At 46.8% G+C, this 13,941-nt stretch overlaps 1 protein-coding gene across 1 annotated transcript; it reads right to left on the bottom strand.

Annotated features, from left to right (window-relative positions):
* Nucleotides 1–4,396: 4,396 nt before the first annotated feature.
* On the bottom strand, nucleotides 4,397–9,157 carry LOC109761783 (BTB/POZ domain-containing protein POB1-like). The gene is made up of 4 exons (XM_073498409.1): nucleotides 8,986–9,157; nucleotides 7,702–7,743; nucleotides 5,392–5,671; nucleotides 4,397–5,281 (listed from the first exon to the last, which is right to left on the bottom strand). Exons 1-4 carry the CDS (start codon nucleotides 9,155–9,157, stop codon nucleotides 4,450–4,452), a joined length of 1,326 nt encoding a protein of 441 aa, XP_073354510.1. The 3' UTR covers nucleotides 4,397–4,449.
* Between the last annotated feature and the right edge of the window lie 4,784 nt (nucleotides 9,158–13,941).

Here is a 13,941-nt window from a genome sequence, read left to right as displayed (position 1 = left end):
GCGGGGATCCTCGCCGTCAGGGAGGGATCCTCCGGCGACGTCTTCGCTGGCGACGGCGGCGATCTCCAACCGCAGCACCCTGTCGGAGAAGCTCTCTGCGTCGAACGCGAACTCGTAGCTGGGCCCCAGTCCCGTGCGAGGACTCCGGGTCCATCTCCGCCACCGCCGACCCTTCGGCGCCTGCCATGCGCGCAGAGGATCCCTCAGCCGCCATGGCGGTAAACCCTAGCTAGCTCGCGGAGGCTTCTTAATCTTTTCAGACCCGCGAACATTTCCTTCGAGCAACCCAAAAGTTCAGCGCAAAACAAAAACCCAAAAGTTTGGCAAGAGGACACTGAAAAGTGGCTAAAATACAGAGTAGGAAACAATCCATTTTTCATTTTAAGTTGTCGCTCTTTCATTCAAAGGAAATTCATAGGATTGTTTGAGGGTTATACTGACCTCTTTGATTCAAAAAGAAAAAACAAATGATCTTTGGAAAATTGAAGTCCTAGAATTCTTCCTCGAAAAATTGCAGGAGCACCCCCCCCCCCCCCCCCCCCCGCGCGCGCATTGGCAACACGGGAGGCGACTAAAGTTCCTCGTAGCAGGGCCACCACACCTCCCCCCCTTGCCCCCTTGTTGGCACCTGAAGGCTGCCGGGCAAGCCCGCGCGGTTGCCGGAGATGATGGCGACGAGGTTCTCGTGTTCTGGTTCTCTCGGAAAGGGCTACGGTCGCCGGAGCAGCGGCCCCCGTTGGTGAGGCGACGACGTCTTGGTGGCGTTCGTAGGTGCTAACACTAGTAGAAAAAGGGGCTTTTACCACGGTTGGTAAGGGCCTTTTGTCCCGGTTTTCGAACCGGGACTAAAGGGTCGTTACTAAAGCCCTAACCCTTTAGTCCCGGTTCTTACACGAACCGGGACAGAAGGTCCTCCACGTGGCCGCTGCTGCCAGCCCAGGCAGGGGGGCCTTTGGTCCCGGTTGGTGACACCAACCGGGACCAATAGGCAGGGCCTTTTGTCCCGGTTGGTGTCACCAACTGGGACCAATAGGCATCCACGCGTCAGCATTTCAGGGGCTGGGGTTTTTTTTTTTTGAAAAGGGGGGTGGTTGGGGGTTTTGGGGGGTTAATTTAGGTGTTTCATATATTGTGTTAGCTAGCTAATTAATAGAGAGAAGTGTCCTCTCTTATCTCCGTGCTTGATCGACGCTACGTACTATATACGTATTTTATTAAGGTTTATTTATTTTATTAAGGTTTATTTATTTTATTTACTATAAAAAAATGAATGTAGATGCCTATAGAGAAAATTCAACCTAAATTCATAATAAATTTCTATGAAATTCAAAAAAATTTACTCTGAATTTAGGACAAATTCCCTGTATAAGGGCATCTATTTTCACTTTGGGAGGAGCTCAACAAGGCAGAGAGGGACGGGCTTATAAACCGGTGTGAGCGCCCTTCGGTTGGCGAGGTGGGACTAAACTCTGACCGCAACTAGGACCAACCCTTTAGTCCCGGTTTGTGGTATGAACCGGGACTAAAGGGTGAGCCTCTGGTCCCGGTTCAAGCCACCAACCGGGACCAATGGTGGTGGGCCAGGAGCGAGGCCCATCGGTCCCGGTTTGTCCCACCAACCGGGACCAATGCCCCCACGAGGCCCGGCAGGCCCCTGGCCGCACGAACCGGGACAAATGCTCACATTAGTCCCGATTCGTGATTGAACCGGGACTAATGTGAATATTGCCCTGTGACCAAAGCCCAGTTTTCTACTAGTGTAATGGCAGGCTTCATTGGTCGCTTGGGCGACAAGGCCCCAGCGGACTGTGGTCGCGGCGTGGCCTTTTTCGGCTCCGACCAGATTGAAGGTATGGCTCATCCCTCCCTCTTCGGCTCACTCTCCTCTTCCATCCCGGGTTAACAACTTGGTCGCCAACTCCCTTGCTAGTAAGGTGATGGTGGCGTAGGTTGGGTCCTGGTTTCATATCCCGAAACCCATATGAAAGCTACAAATATCGACTGACATAAGTCCTTACTCAGATGGATATCCCATTCTCCTAGCCAAGCGATGTGGTGCTCATCTATGATGCGAACGAGTGATGTAAGTTGGGCCTTCAATAGTGGCACATAGGTGTAGTTGGCCCAAGCGAGTGACCTAGGTCTCGCAGCGTCCTTAGCGACATCAGGAGAAGCTAACGCATATCCCTCGCTCCCCACGCAAGAAATTGGGCCAGCCCACGTGCGACGAGCGTCCTTCCTTTTTTCCTTCTTTGTTTTATTTTTTTTATTATTTTGCCTCTTTATTAGTTTTTGAAAATTCCAAAAAAGGTACGAATTTAAAAAATGTTCATTAATTTTGAAAAAGTTTTTATAATCACAAATTTAAAAATTGTACCTGGTTTCAAAAGATATTCTGGATTTTGGATATTGTTTTTGCGAATTTGGAAAATGTTCTCAGATTTCAAATAATGTTCAAAATTTTGAAAAATATTTTTCATACAAAACAATCATGAACCTTTTTTTTTAAATCACTAATTTTCAACCATAAAATGTTGGTTAAATTAAAATAATATTAGTTGATTCAAAATATGTTCACACATTTCAAAAAAGTTCATGAATTTCAAATATGTTCCCAAAATTGATAGAATTTCAAGATTTTTTAAAAAAATTCGTTTAATAAAAATTTGTTCCAAAATTTCAAAAAATATTCGCCATTTGAAAAATTGTTTCCAAACTCCAAAAAATGCAAAAATAAAATAAAAAAATGTTCCCAAATTTTAAAAGTTCACGAAATTAGAAAAATTAATAAAAACAAAAAATGACGAAGGAAAAGGAAAGAAGAACAAAGGAAACCGAAAAAACGCAAAAAAATGACGAATTGGCTCACGAAACGGATGGAAAGGAGAGGAAAAACACAAAACTGGAGAAATGAGCCAACCCACTACCGCGGGCGGGACTGCTTAGGTGGCTATCCCCCACCCACACAGGAAATAGGATTCTTGACCTTTGTACTGCGAGTTCACTTATCTATTTTGATTAACAGGTATAAACCGAACCAAACAAATTAATTTTGGTAGATACAGGTGAAAACCAATTTTTTCTGTAGTTGCGACAAAAACCAAAAGTTCTGGGTTTTTTCCGGCTTTGGTTTGTTCTTTGGTTTGCTCTTTGATTCGTGGCTTTTATGCCAACCCTAACCCAAGAGGGTCACGACACAAAGTCGTTACTGTCGTGCCCGCCAGAGGGGGCAAGGGTTTTCACCCTGAGTGTCAGAAGGTATGGAGAGTGCCACAGTGACACCCCAAGAGGAAGGCGACACACGCAGGCATAGTCATCGGCTCATCGCCACCGAGGTTCATAGCTTTCTCTTGGGCCCTCCAACCTCATTTGACAGCTTTGCCAGGACCTCCCCGCACAACGCACCTCGCCACCCACATGGTCGAAGCACTCTCCCAACACTAGTCTCAATGTTGCTTGCTGGAGAGCCATCCATGAATCCCGTAATCTAGGGCCGCTGCCCCGACATCCATGGCCCCGAGCTCGCCCCTTCTAAAGCCTACAACCACCGAACACCAGTGGAACAGGCAGAAAGGCTACTCCTTCCCCACTCCTGGACATCCCCTAGGCTCGTGCCCGGATCATGAGCATAAGCAAATCAGGACACCAATGGCTCACCCTACCCCGGTGAGCAAAGAGTGAGCCCCCGACGGTCAAGGGAGGGGACACATCCATGACCCACCTGGCGGCATATCCACACCTCTTGGCACTGGTCGAAACATGGAAGGTAGCCAGTCCTATACGACATCGGCCCGCACAGTCCTGGTATGGGGCCCACCTCGGATAGACGCCACCACCAAGTGACAAGGAAGGGGCGCACAACATCGAAGACCTGCGTCAATGTCGACCAGGTGCCCCCCCCCCCCCCCCCCCCCACAAGCCAGATTCATGACACCCGACACCAAGCCATCTCGACCATGCCGGCGCCTAGGACCTCACTGGCACGCAAGACACACCCGCAGACGCCACGGTCACCCACACCACAAATCTCATGCCGCCCTCGCATCAGTGCCACCGCTTCCAGCACGCGCCGCCGCTCGAGACGCCGTCCCATGCCGCTACCCACCAAGCGCGGAGGAGAGGACGTACATGGCAAGCAACCTAGGAGGCATACATCTCCGGATTGAATCCACTAATAATTAGTTGTTAGAAAAAAAAAAGTAAAGCAAACTGGGATGAACCTCCAAATCTATACATGTCACGCCAAGCGCTCCAAGAAAAGATACATCCGATCCGAGACACAATTACAAGTTACCAAAAAGCTCCCAGCTACAGCTCTCACGGACGAAGGAGCAATATATCTTGCAATAACCAGAACAGGGTCATGAAGAAGCAACAACTAATTTGACATATTAGGCCGTGATCCGGGTCAGTGTCGGGCCTATAATTTTGTAGTGTGAGATATCAAGTTCATAACTCCGACTGCTCCAGCACAGTCCAATCAGCTCTGAGATGCAGCACGCCGTCGATGAAGAGGTTGTCGTTAGCAATGAAAGTCGACCATGGAGTACCAAAGAAATCACCGCATCCGAGCTTGGAACCCCTAGCCTTGACCTGAAATCTGCTCACAAATTTCCGCAACGCCTTTGTCTTTGCAGCAAACTCATACTCTAATGTCACACGTGCCCGCCTTGAGCTCTGGCGGATGTATAATGATAGGCCAAAGGTGCACAGCTCACTCACGTGGTTCCTGTAACATTGTGCTACGAGAAACAAGTCGAGCCCTGCATGATGCAGCAGATGCGAGATAATCTCTGGACGATGGTTCCGTTCAGAAGAGAAAAATTGGGAGCACTCCTCACGCTTTAGATCCCAGTAAGTTATAACCTGTGGATGCGGTCCATCAAATGCAACTAACCTCAAAGGTTTGTACATGTAAGTTCGCTCTTCAAATTGCCTGCAGGTTGCCGTGTCTACAGAAAGATCACCATGCGCGTGTGCTGGGTAAGCTTTGTGTAGAAGTATCTCAGCGATGCACTTATTTACTTGATCATGGTCTATATCATCATCGGTGCATGTTAGAACCTCCCGCAGTACAGCAAAACTCATATGACTGAAGCGAACCAATGGAAGTAAACGAGAACTCAAGATAGTGCGTCTTTCGTCCAACTCAGGGTATCGCGCACGAGCCCACTTTAGCATAAAGGTATATATCTCATCTTCAATTAGTACTTGTAGGTTGGTACTTGAAAAGATGGCTTCAATCCCAACCAGAGGGAAGTTCATCAGTTCATGCTGGAACCTGAAAAGAGAAAAAACATACCCTTAGTACACCTTATGCATGGTACTGCATGTCTACATTTCTCTGAGTAGAAAAGGAAACAGTCGCTTCATGCAATGGGGACAACTCACTTAGTAAAATCCTTGTATTTGTGGCAAAGGAATTCCTTGGCTGCTACTATCAAACGCTGAACTTCAGCTGCCATCAAAGTGGAGCACGGATGGTCTAGGTAGAGAAGTGCAGATTTTGTGGTCAAAGGCAAACTTGTGAGCAAGTGACAGCAATGCCTCATGCAAGAAACGACTTCAAATTTGTCAGCAGCCATCAAGATGTCGAGCAGAAGAGTGGGCTCAGTACTTGTCAACTTTCCACTGTATATAAACCCTAAAAGCTCCATAAAGGCGTGTTCATCTGTTCCAAGTAGAAAGAAAACACAAAAACAGAAGGATTAAGGAACCAATTTGACAAAGAACTAAACAAAAAAATGTAGGCTTTTTGGTGTGTAAATGGTTATTAGTATAGACTATCGGCATTAGGTAAATACAGCCATGCAGAGGAGTGTGGACAAAATATCCATTTGCTGGTAGGTGAAATTAAAGAGGGGGCCATCTCCTTCGCCTTCTTCGGCCAGCAGCCTGGGGGGACTCCGTGTCCTCCCTTCCCCTCGTGACGCTCCCGTGAGCGCGGGGGGGGGGGGGGGGGGGGGGGGGGGGGGGGATCCCTAGCGCCGCGGCGAGCCACCTCTCCTCGCACCTCCCTCCTCTCGCCGCTTCCTCGACGTACTAGCGGGCAAAGCTCGGCCAGTGTTGGCAGCGGCAGGCGCGGGCTTCTGGGTCGGGCGGTGGCACGGCGGCGGACTAGCGGGTTGTGGGCGGCGCTGTGAAGGGGCTACAGCGGTGGTGGTGCGCGGTGGGCTCCAGCGGCGTCGGACAGCCAGATCTGGGCCCAGGCGGCGCGGGCTGTGGGCGTCCGCCCCTGCCGTGGCTGGTGATGGTGGATGCGCAGCGGCGGTGGCAGGTGGGCGTGTTGGTCGGGCTCCAGGCTTTCCGTCGGCTGGACGACGGCGGCAGCGCAGATGGGCACCCCGGTGAGTATTCTTGTCGATAGGCGGCGGTTCGTGGGGGTCCTCCTTGCCGGTGCTCGGATCTGCGTCGGTGGCTTTGGGCGGGTCTGCGATAGCCGCTGTGGTGGGGCGACACAGGGGTGTGTCCAGTGGGGAGGTTGGCTGGAGGGATGGGCAGCGCCGACGTGCTCGGGCCACCCGTCGCTGGTATAGGGGTGTGCCGGTCCGGATGCGTCCACTCCCCTACCTCCCCCTTTCCCCGTCCGTGTGCAGGTTGTCGCAGCTCCGGCGACGTTCAAGGCGGGACGTATGCTGCTGCTCGTCGGTCGGGGATGTCCTTGTGGTTCAAAGTTTATCTCTTTGGATGGTCTTAGGGGTGTCTGGATGCTGGACGGCGGCCCTGGCAGCGGGACGCGTGGCGTTCGGGGGCGAAACCTGCGCGGGCGGGCAGCCATGGCTTCACGGGAGGCTTGGCTGCAGGTGGTGGACAGTGCAGGGGTGTGTCGAAGGGGCGTGAGTGCCGGGGTACATCACCTGCCCAGTTCTCTTACTGGCCGTCGGTGGCGGCGTCCATGGACGTCGTATTCTTCTTGAAGGCTCAGTCGCAGTGCTCCCACTCCTTGTGTGTGGCTTCGGGTTGAAACTTGATCTGCAAATAGGACGGTGGCGGCTTTCTGTGGTCATATCCTTCTGGGAGGCGCCGTCCAGGAGTCCTTGCTTCGTCATTGTCTGTCTCACCCCTCCTCGGTGGTGGAGGTCTCCGTCATCTCCAAGTGGTCCTTCTTAGCTCATCTTTAGTTTGCTTGGTTGTCGCCAGTGTGGTCTGACGTTGCCCGGCATCTCTGTATTTTGCCTTAGGTGTGTGAGTTGTGTGTCGTGGTGGCGTGTGTTTGTATCGGTTCGATCGGTTGTTTGTGGTGATGGTTGCTTTATAATATAAAGCGGGGGATCCTTTTTGGGTAAATTAAAGAGGGAAATGAGAGTATCCATTTCATTATCAAGGAGAGAGAGAAAAATGAGTGACAGAAACTCAGAAAGATAAATATCATTTTTATTATAGATAATCATTCTTATTTCCAAAACATAAAAAAATAGCAAAAAATGAGAACAGTAAATTAGAATCGGTTATAAAAGGAAGAATGTACATTTGAGTTATTGCATTACCTGAATCAACAACCCTAACTGTTGTGTGTGTCTGAACAAATTCTTTCATGCCATTTGAGAAAAGCTAAAGAGTGCATGAAGCTGGTTAGAAGAACTAACTTAAAGAATAAATGTATCAAGAAGGTTATATGTATTACCTTGAGAAAGAAAGGACTTCTTGCAGCAATAATCGCTGAATTGATGAAGATGGTCTTTACTCGTAAAACTGGTGTGCCTACCATGGCAGAGGAAGAGTTCAGACTGCGTCCTTCATCACCTGCAAGATACTCAAGAAGAGAGAAACAAAGGAGATGCAAGGAAAGGAACTAAAAGGTATAGAAGAACTGCTGTTAAAAATATACCGAAATACTCTGTTCTACTATAGGTGCATAGTCAACTGCTGTTAAAAGTATGTCGAAACATGGTTGTGTGCATCATTTGATGCAGAGGCGGGGTAATCCCTTTTTCTAAAGAAAAAAAGCACGTCGAAACATTAATCTTTAGCAGTACGGTAAAACGACTACTTCCTCTCTCTCAGTTTACAGGGCGTGCGCGTACTCCTAGGTTATCAATTTGACCAACCTAATACAAGTCATATATAACAAAAAATATACTAATATAAACTTCAGATGTTCTATTTTCAAACGGTATAATTTTTGTGTTATATAATATATATTAGAGTGATAAAATTGGCAACCTAGGTATACGCGCAGGACTTGTAAACTGAAACGAAGGGAGTAGATAACATCAGAAAAATTCAACTCGCTTGGCTATCTAAGTATGCTCGTAGCTCACTCTGTAAAGTAACCATAAATGATACTCCCTCTGTCCCATAATGTAAGACGTCTTACGTTATGGGACGGAGGGAGTATATATGAACTTTGTATGGCCCTGTTCAAGTAAGAGATAGTAGACAAACTTTTTTTTGACACTTTAGTAGACAAACTTTCACACCATTATCTATATTAATTTAATATTCTATAGAGCTAGCAGAGCATCTAGTAGCAGAAGCCAGTCAAGTAGCTACAAGAGAAACAAGGAGCTCAAATAAGAATTTGTGTGTATCTTGCACGTATTGAGAAAGGTGCAGCCATCACCACATTTACCTGCATACAACTGGTATTCGTTTGTTCAACTCAAAAGTAAGCGATTATCAAGCAGGTTAAGTGTTAACGCAAATGTTGTTTGAGAGTGAAAATAAAGATGGGGACAAAGAAAAAGATACAGATTTGATGATAATATGTTATTATGATCTGACACATGGACAGGGTACAATCTGTTAACTAGTTTTTTTTATAAATTTGAGATTGCATTCATCGAGCAAAACTTGGTGAATGTCTCTAATCACCAGACTGTTAACAGTGACAGACATCAAGTCTTGTGGACTTCCTCGATGGTTCTCCCAATGCCCTATAAACACTAACGCGAACAGAGGGATTCAAACAAACAAAACTCGCCCAAGCATCGACAGCTAAATCCACCCGACGGCGTGGCTGGAGTCACTCTGTGGTGTACGCACCTTCCTCCATGCGGGGATCCTCGCCGTCAGGGAGGGATCCTCCGGCGACGTCTTCGCTGGCGGCGGCGGCGGCGACGATCTCCAACCGCAGCACCCTGTCGGAGAAGCTCTCTGCGTCGAACGCGAACTCGTAGCTGGGCCCCCAGCCCCCGTGCGAGGACTCCGGGCCCATCTCCGCCACCTTCGACCCTTCGGCGCCGGCCATGCGCACAGAGGATCCCTCAGCCGCCATGGCGGTAAACCCTAGCTCGCGGAGGCTTCTTAATTTTTTTCAGACCCGCCAACATTTCCTTCGAGCAACCCAAAAGTTCAACGCAAAAGAAAAATTAAAACCCGAATGTTTGGCAAGAGGACCCTGAAAAGTTGCTAAAATACAAAGTAGGAAACAATCCAATTTTTTTTTATTTTATAAGTTGTTGCTCTTTCAATCAAAGGAAATTCATAGGATTGTTTGAGGGGTTATACTAGACCTCTATGATTCAAAAAAAAATTCAAATGATTTTTGGATAATTGAAGGCCTAGATTTTTTCCAGGCGCCACTACTAGGAAAACTTTATACACAAAATCTTAGCAGCAGCGTGGTTTAAAAACAAACGCTACTACTAACTAGCAGTAGCGAGCTCCAGGAAACCGCGCTACCAACATCCCGATAGCAGTAGCGCTCTAGGTGAAACAAGCGCTACTACTATAATTGCCACGGCGTTGCCTCCAGGCTAGATATAGTTGTAGCGCCCTTCTCCTGGATGCGCTACTGCTAAAGTACTCAGTAGCAGCGTTTTTCTTCAAACCTCGCTGCTGCTAAGTATCACCGCAACTAATTAAGTTTAGTCTCATACTGCTAAGCGAACAAGGTGTTTACCACCTTAAATATGTTACTTCTCAAACTATCTCGAGTACTTGGTCTTCATTGAACTATATGTGTAGGATTTGTGGCTGCAATATGAATCTTCGCCTGTGCCTATACAGGTACAGTGAAGATTCATGTTGACTATTTAGATTCTACACAAAAAGATCAATGATGACCAATGTATATTTTTGATGTTTTTACATGCTTAGACTTAGCAGTAGCGTTTTTCCAGGACAAAGCGCTACTGATATTGGGATAAACAAAAAAATAACTGCTTCCTTTAGCAGTAACGTTTTTTTTCTAAAACGCGCTCTAGCTAACTTAGCTATAGCGCATTTCCTTAAGAGCGCTACTGCTAGTTCGACTTAACCACCCGCGGGCTCAAAATTTTGCTAAGTCCTCCTTACCCCCTGTTCCCCTACTCCTCTGTCGCCGCCGCCCGAGCCCGAGCCTGCCCTCACCGCCGCCGCCCGAGGCCGCCCTCAACCTCACCGCCGCCGCCGCTCTCGACCTCGCCGTCGCCGCCCTCGACCTCACCGCCGCCGCCCTCGACCTCGCCGCCGCCGCCCGAGCCCGCCCAGGACCGCCGCCTACCGATCCCGAGCCCGCCCTCGACCTCACCGCCGCCGCCCTCGACCTCGCCGCCGCCGCCCGAGCCCGCCCAGGACCGCCGCCTCCCGATCCCGAGCCCGCCCTCGCCGCCCCTACCTCCGTCGCCGAGCACCTCCCCGCCACCGTCTCTCCCCTCTCTGTAAGCCCCCCACCCCTCCCCCACCCCTCCCCCACCCCCTCTCTCTCTACTTAGTTAGTAGATGCTTTTTAGTAGTAGTAGATGTTAATTTAGGGTTCATAGATAATGATTTTTAGTAGTATTAGATGTTAATTAGTAGTAGTGATGGTACTAGTTAACTAGGGCAATATGATTAATAGTAGATGTTTTTTACTATTGTATAATGTAGTTTTTTTACTATTTTTAGTAAGTGTTTAAAATAATTAGTAAGTAAATTAATAAACTAGTTGAACTAGTTTACTTTTAGTTGAACTAGTTTAGTAAGTAAATTAATAAACTAGTTGAATTAATAGAACTAATGTATTTTTAGTAAGAAAATTAATATAACTAGTTGAACTACTTTATTTTTAGAAAGAACTAGTTTTTTTCTATTTATAGTAAGTTTATATTTAGTAAGAACTAGTTGAATTAATAGAACTAGTTGAACATGTCATATTTGTTGTTATTTTTTTAGTTTAAGCAATTCTTCGGGATGTATTAGTGATAACTTATAGGGTTTTTGTTTTTGCAGAAATCAAGGAGCCCCTCCATCATCCCCGCCGTCGTCCCCGTCATCGACCCCCTCCGGCCTCGAGGTGAGACCAGTCAAATCTCCATGTCAATATGAGTCCTATAAGATATGATGTAGATTAAAACATGTATATCTTGTGTTGCTCAAATAGGATATGTGGTTGCCCAAGTGGCCGGTCATGTTCAGGTTACACCTCCGAGTGGCCTATGTTTTGCCGGAGTGTTGATTAATTTCCGTTTCGGCAAATTTCAGACGCTCGATATGTCCTTTTTTACCAAAGGTCATGCCGTATTTTTCTGTGAATTCTGGCATGACTTGTGCTAGAATATGTAGGAAATATCGAGTCGCCTGGATTTTCTTGAAAAATAATTAAACGACATTTCGACAGACCGAGAGTCAACCCGTGATGAATAATAATGATCTCATTTAGGTTTTTTTAGTACATATATTTAATTGTACAAGTTTAATCTTTGAATTATGACCGCAGGAAATGTCGTACTCGGACAACGAAAGTCTTCCGGGGGAGTGCAGCTGGTGCCACGACAATCGAGGTCTGTGCGACAGGCCTCACATGGACGAAGATCGGTGCTTCAGCATTAAGCTCGAGGGGACCTTCGATGTTGAAACGGTACGCAACGACGACAAGTGTTTTTTTCGTAATTAAGCACGACTTCAACTATTTCAACGTCTAATTTTCATCTTTTGCAATTCGACTAGCTTATCCCATGCCATGCAAGACGCTATGTCTTGGAGAGGATGGGTTTTGAAGACCATGAAAATTTTGAAACAAATAAAATACACCTAAGGACCCATCATGATATGGATTTTGAAGTAAATCTGTACAATTCTCAGAGCGTAACCCATTTTGGTTGCCAAAATTGGAAAGCACTTTGCAAAATGTATGGTTTTTATGAGGATATGATTGTCACCATGGATCTTGGTGATCCTGACATCGAGCAAGACAATATGGACATTTGGGTCTTTGTTGATACGCTTCCGATTCTACCGCTATGTGAGTTTCTCAAACATAGTTATTAACTCATTTATATTTTATATTGTTTATTTTAAAATAGTTGACAGCTTATTTCCATTGACGGCTTATTTTCATTCTTCAAAGAATGTGTAGAAGATGGTAGACAAAACCCACTACACCGATGGCTCCGAATTAACTTATAAGGAGAAAAATCATCTGATCGCATTTTGTACTGATCTTGAGAATTACAATACCTACTATCGAACTCCTCCAAATTATGGTGAATACGTGCCACTAGTGCACGTGTTGAACCACGGTAACTTCTATGGAGATACCCTGGTAAGATTTTTTACTATTACGACATCCGTGCATCTTTTGCATACTTCTAAAACTAGTACATCATTGCTAACTACGAAGTTATTACTATGTTTTTCAACAGAAAATCCCGATGGATTGTGTGCCTCATCTGATGTATCAGAATGGTCGCCTTGATGTTCTGAATATACAGCCAGGTCATCCTACGGATCTCACCTGTGCATATCGGATTTCCAAAACCGGTGAACACATGCTAATCAAAGAATGGAAAAAATGTTTGGACAGTCGTAAGGAGGTTCTTGGAAGCAACATTAAGCGAAAGGCAGGAATTGGAGACAGAATAATCTCCATTCTCCATAATGGAGAGTCAGGGGCTATCTTGTTTTTTGCTATTTTACCTTAGACAATATAGTAGGTCCTAAGAGAATGTAGTAGGTCCTATGAGGTACAATATGTTTATTATGTTGTACAATGTGTTAGATTTGATGATGAGTAGTAGTTGTGATTATGACTAGTGACCAACTTGCTATGTGATGTCTCATTGATGAAAACGATGATCATGAGGAGTTTTTGTATGACAATGATGTATTATGATGATAAGTTGTTAATGATATGATGATGATGATTTTTATTATATTATTGGGTGAAAGAACCGTGGATTAGTTGTCCATCCACTTGAAACTAGTCCACGGTTCTTTCACCCTGTGATGTAATAACTCATTATGATGTAAAAATAATCTCTAAATTGCTGTTGTATGAAAACTTGTATAAAGGTGTATGAATACAACATGAAATAAAAGTGAAATACGAAATAATAGTAGTAGCGCGAGCTGAGAGAAGCGCTACTAGTAATTACCAGTAGCACTCTTTAGTGAAAACGCTACTACTAAGTCGATATAGCAGTAGCGTGGGTTAACAGACGCTACTGCTAACCTTTAACTGTAGCGCCTTACTAGTAGCGTCGTACCCAACGCTACTGATAGGCATTATTCCTGCGCTACTGCTAGGGTTTTCCCTAGTAGTGTGCATTAGCTTCCTGGCGATTCCAGGAGCACGCCCCTCACACCAGCGACAAGGGAGGCGACTAGGGTACCTCCTAGCGCCGCCGCCACTCTCCTTCCCCCCTCGTCGCCACCGGAGCAAGCTCGTGCGGTCATCGGTGACAGTGGCGGCGATGTTCTCGTCGTTATGTCTCTCTTAGAAAGGGCTACGGCCGCCAGAGTGGCGCCCCCCGGTTGGTGAGACGATGGCATCTTGGTGGCGTTCGTAGGTGATATTGCATGGTTGGCTTCCTCGGTCGCTCGGGCATCAAGGCGCCGGTAGGCGGTGGTCACGGCGTGTGGCCTTTTTTTGGCTGCTGGCAGTTTTGAAGGTATGGCTCCTCCCTTCCTCTCTGGTTCACTTCTCTCCCACCCTATCTGGTGCACCTCCTCTTCCATCCCGGGGTACGACGGCTTGGTCACCGACTCCCTTATGTATTTCGACGGCCATAAGTCCTCACTCGGCTGGATCACTACTAG

This window comes from Aegilops tauschii, chromosome 5 (genome assembly GCF_002575655.3).
Source record: "Aegilops tauschii subsp. strangulata cultivar AL8/78 chromosome 5, Aet v6.0, whole genome shotgun sequence".
NCBI classification, from domain to species: domain Eukaryota; kingdom Viridiplantae; phylum Streptophyta; class Magnoliopsida; order Poales; family Poaceae; genus Aegilops; species Aegilops tauschii.
Note: the sequence above shows the minus strand (reverse complement) of the source record. Positions and strands in the feature narration are given on the sequence as shown.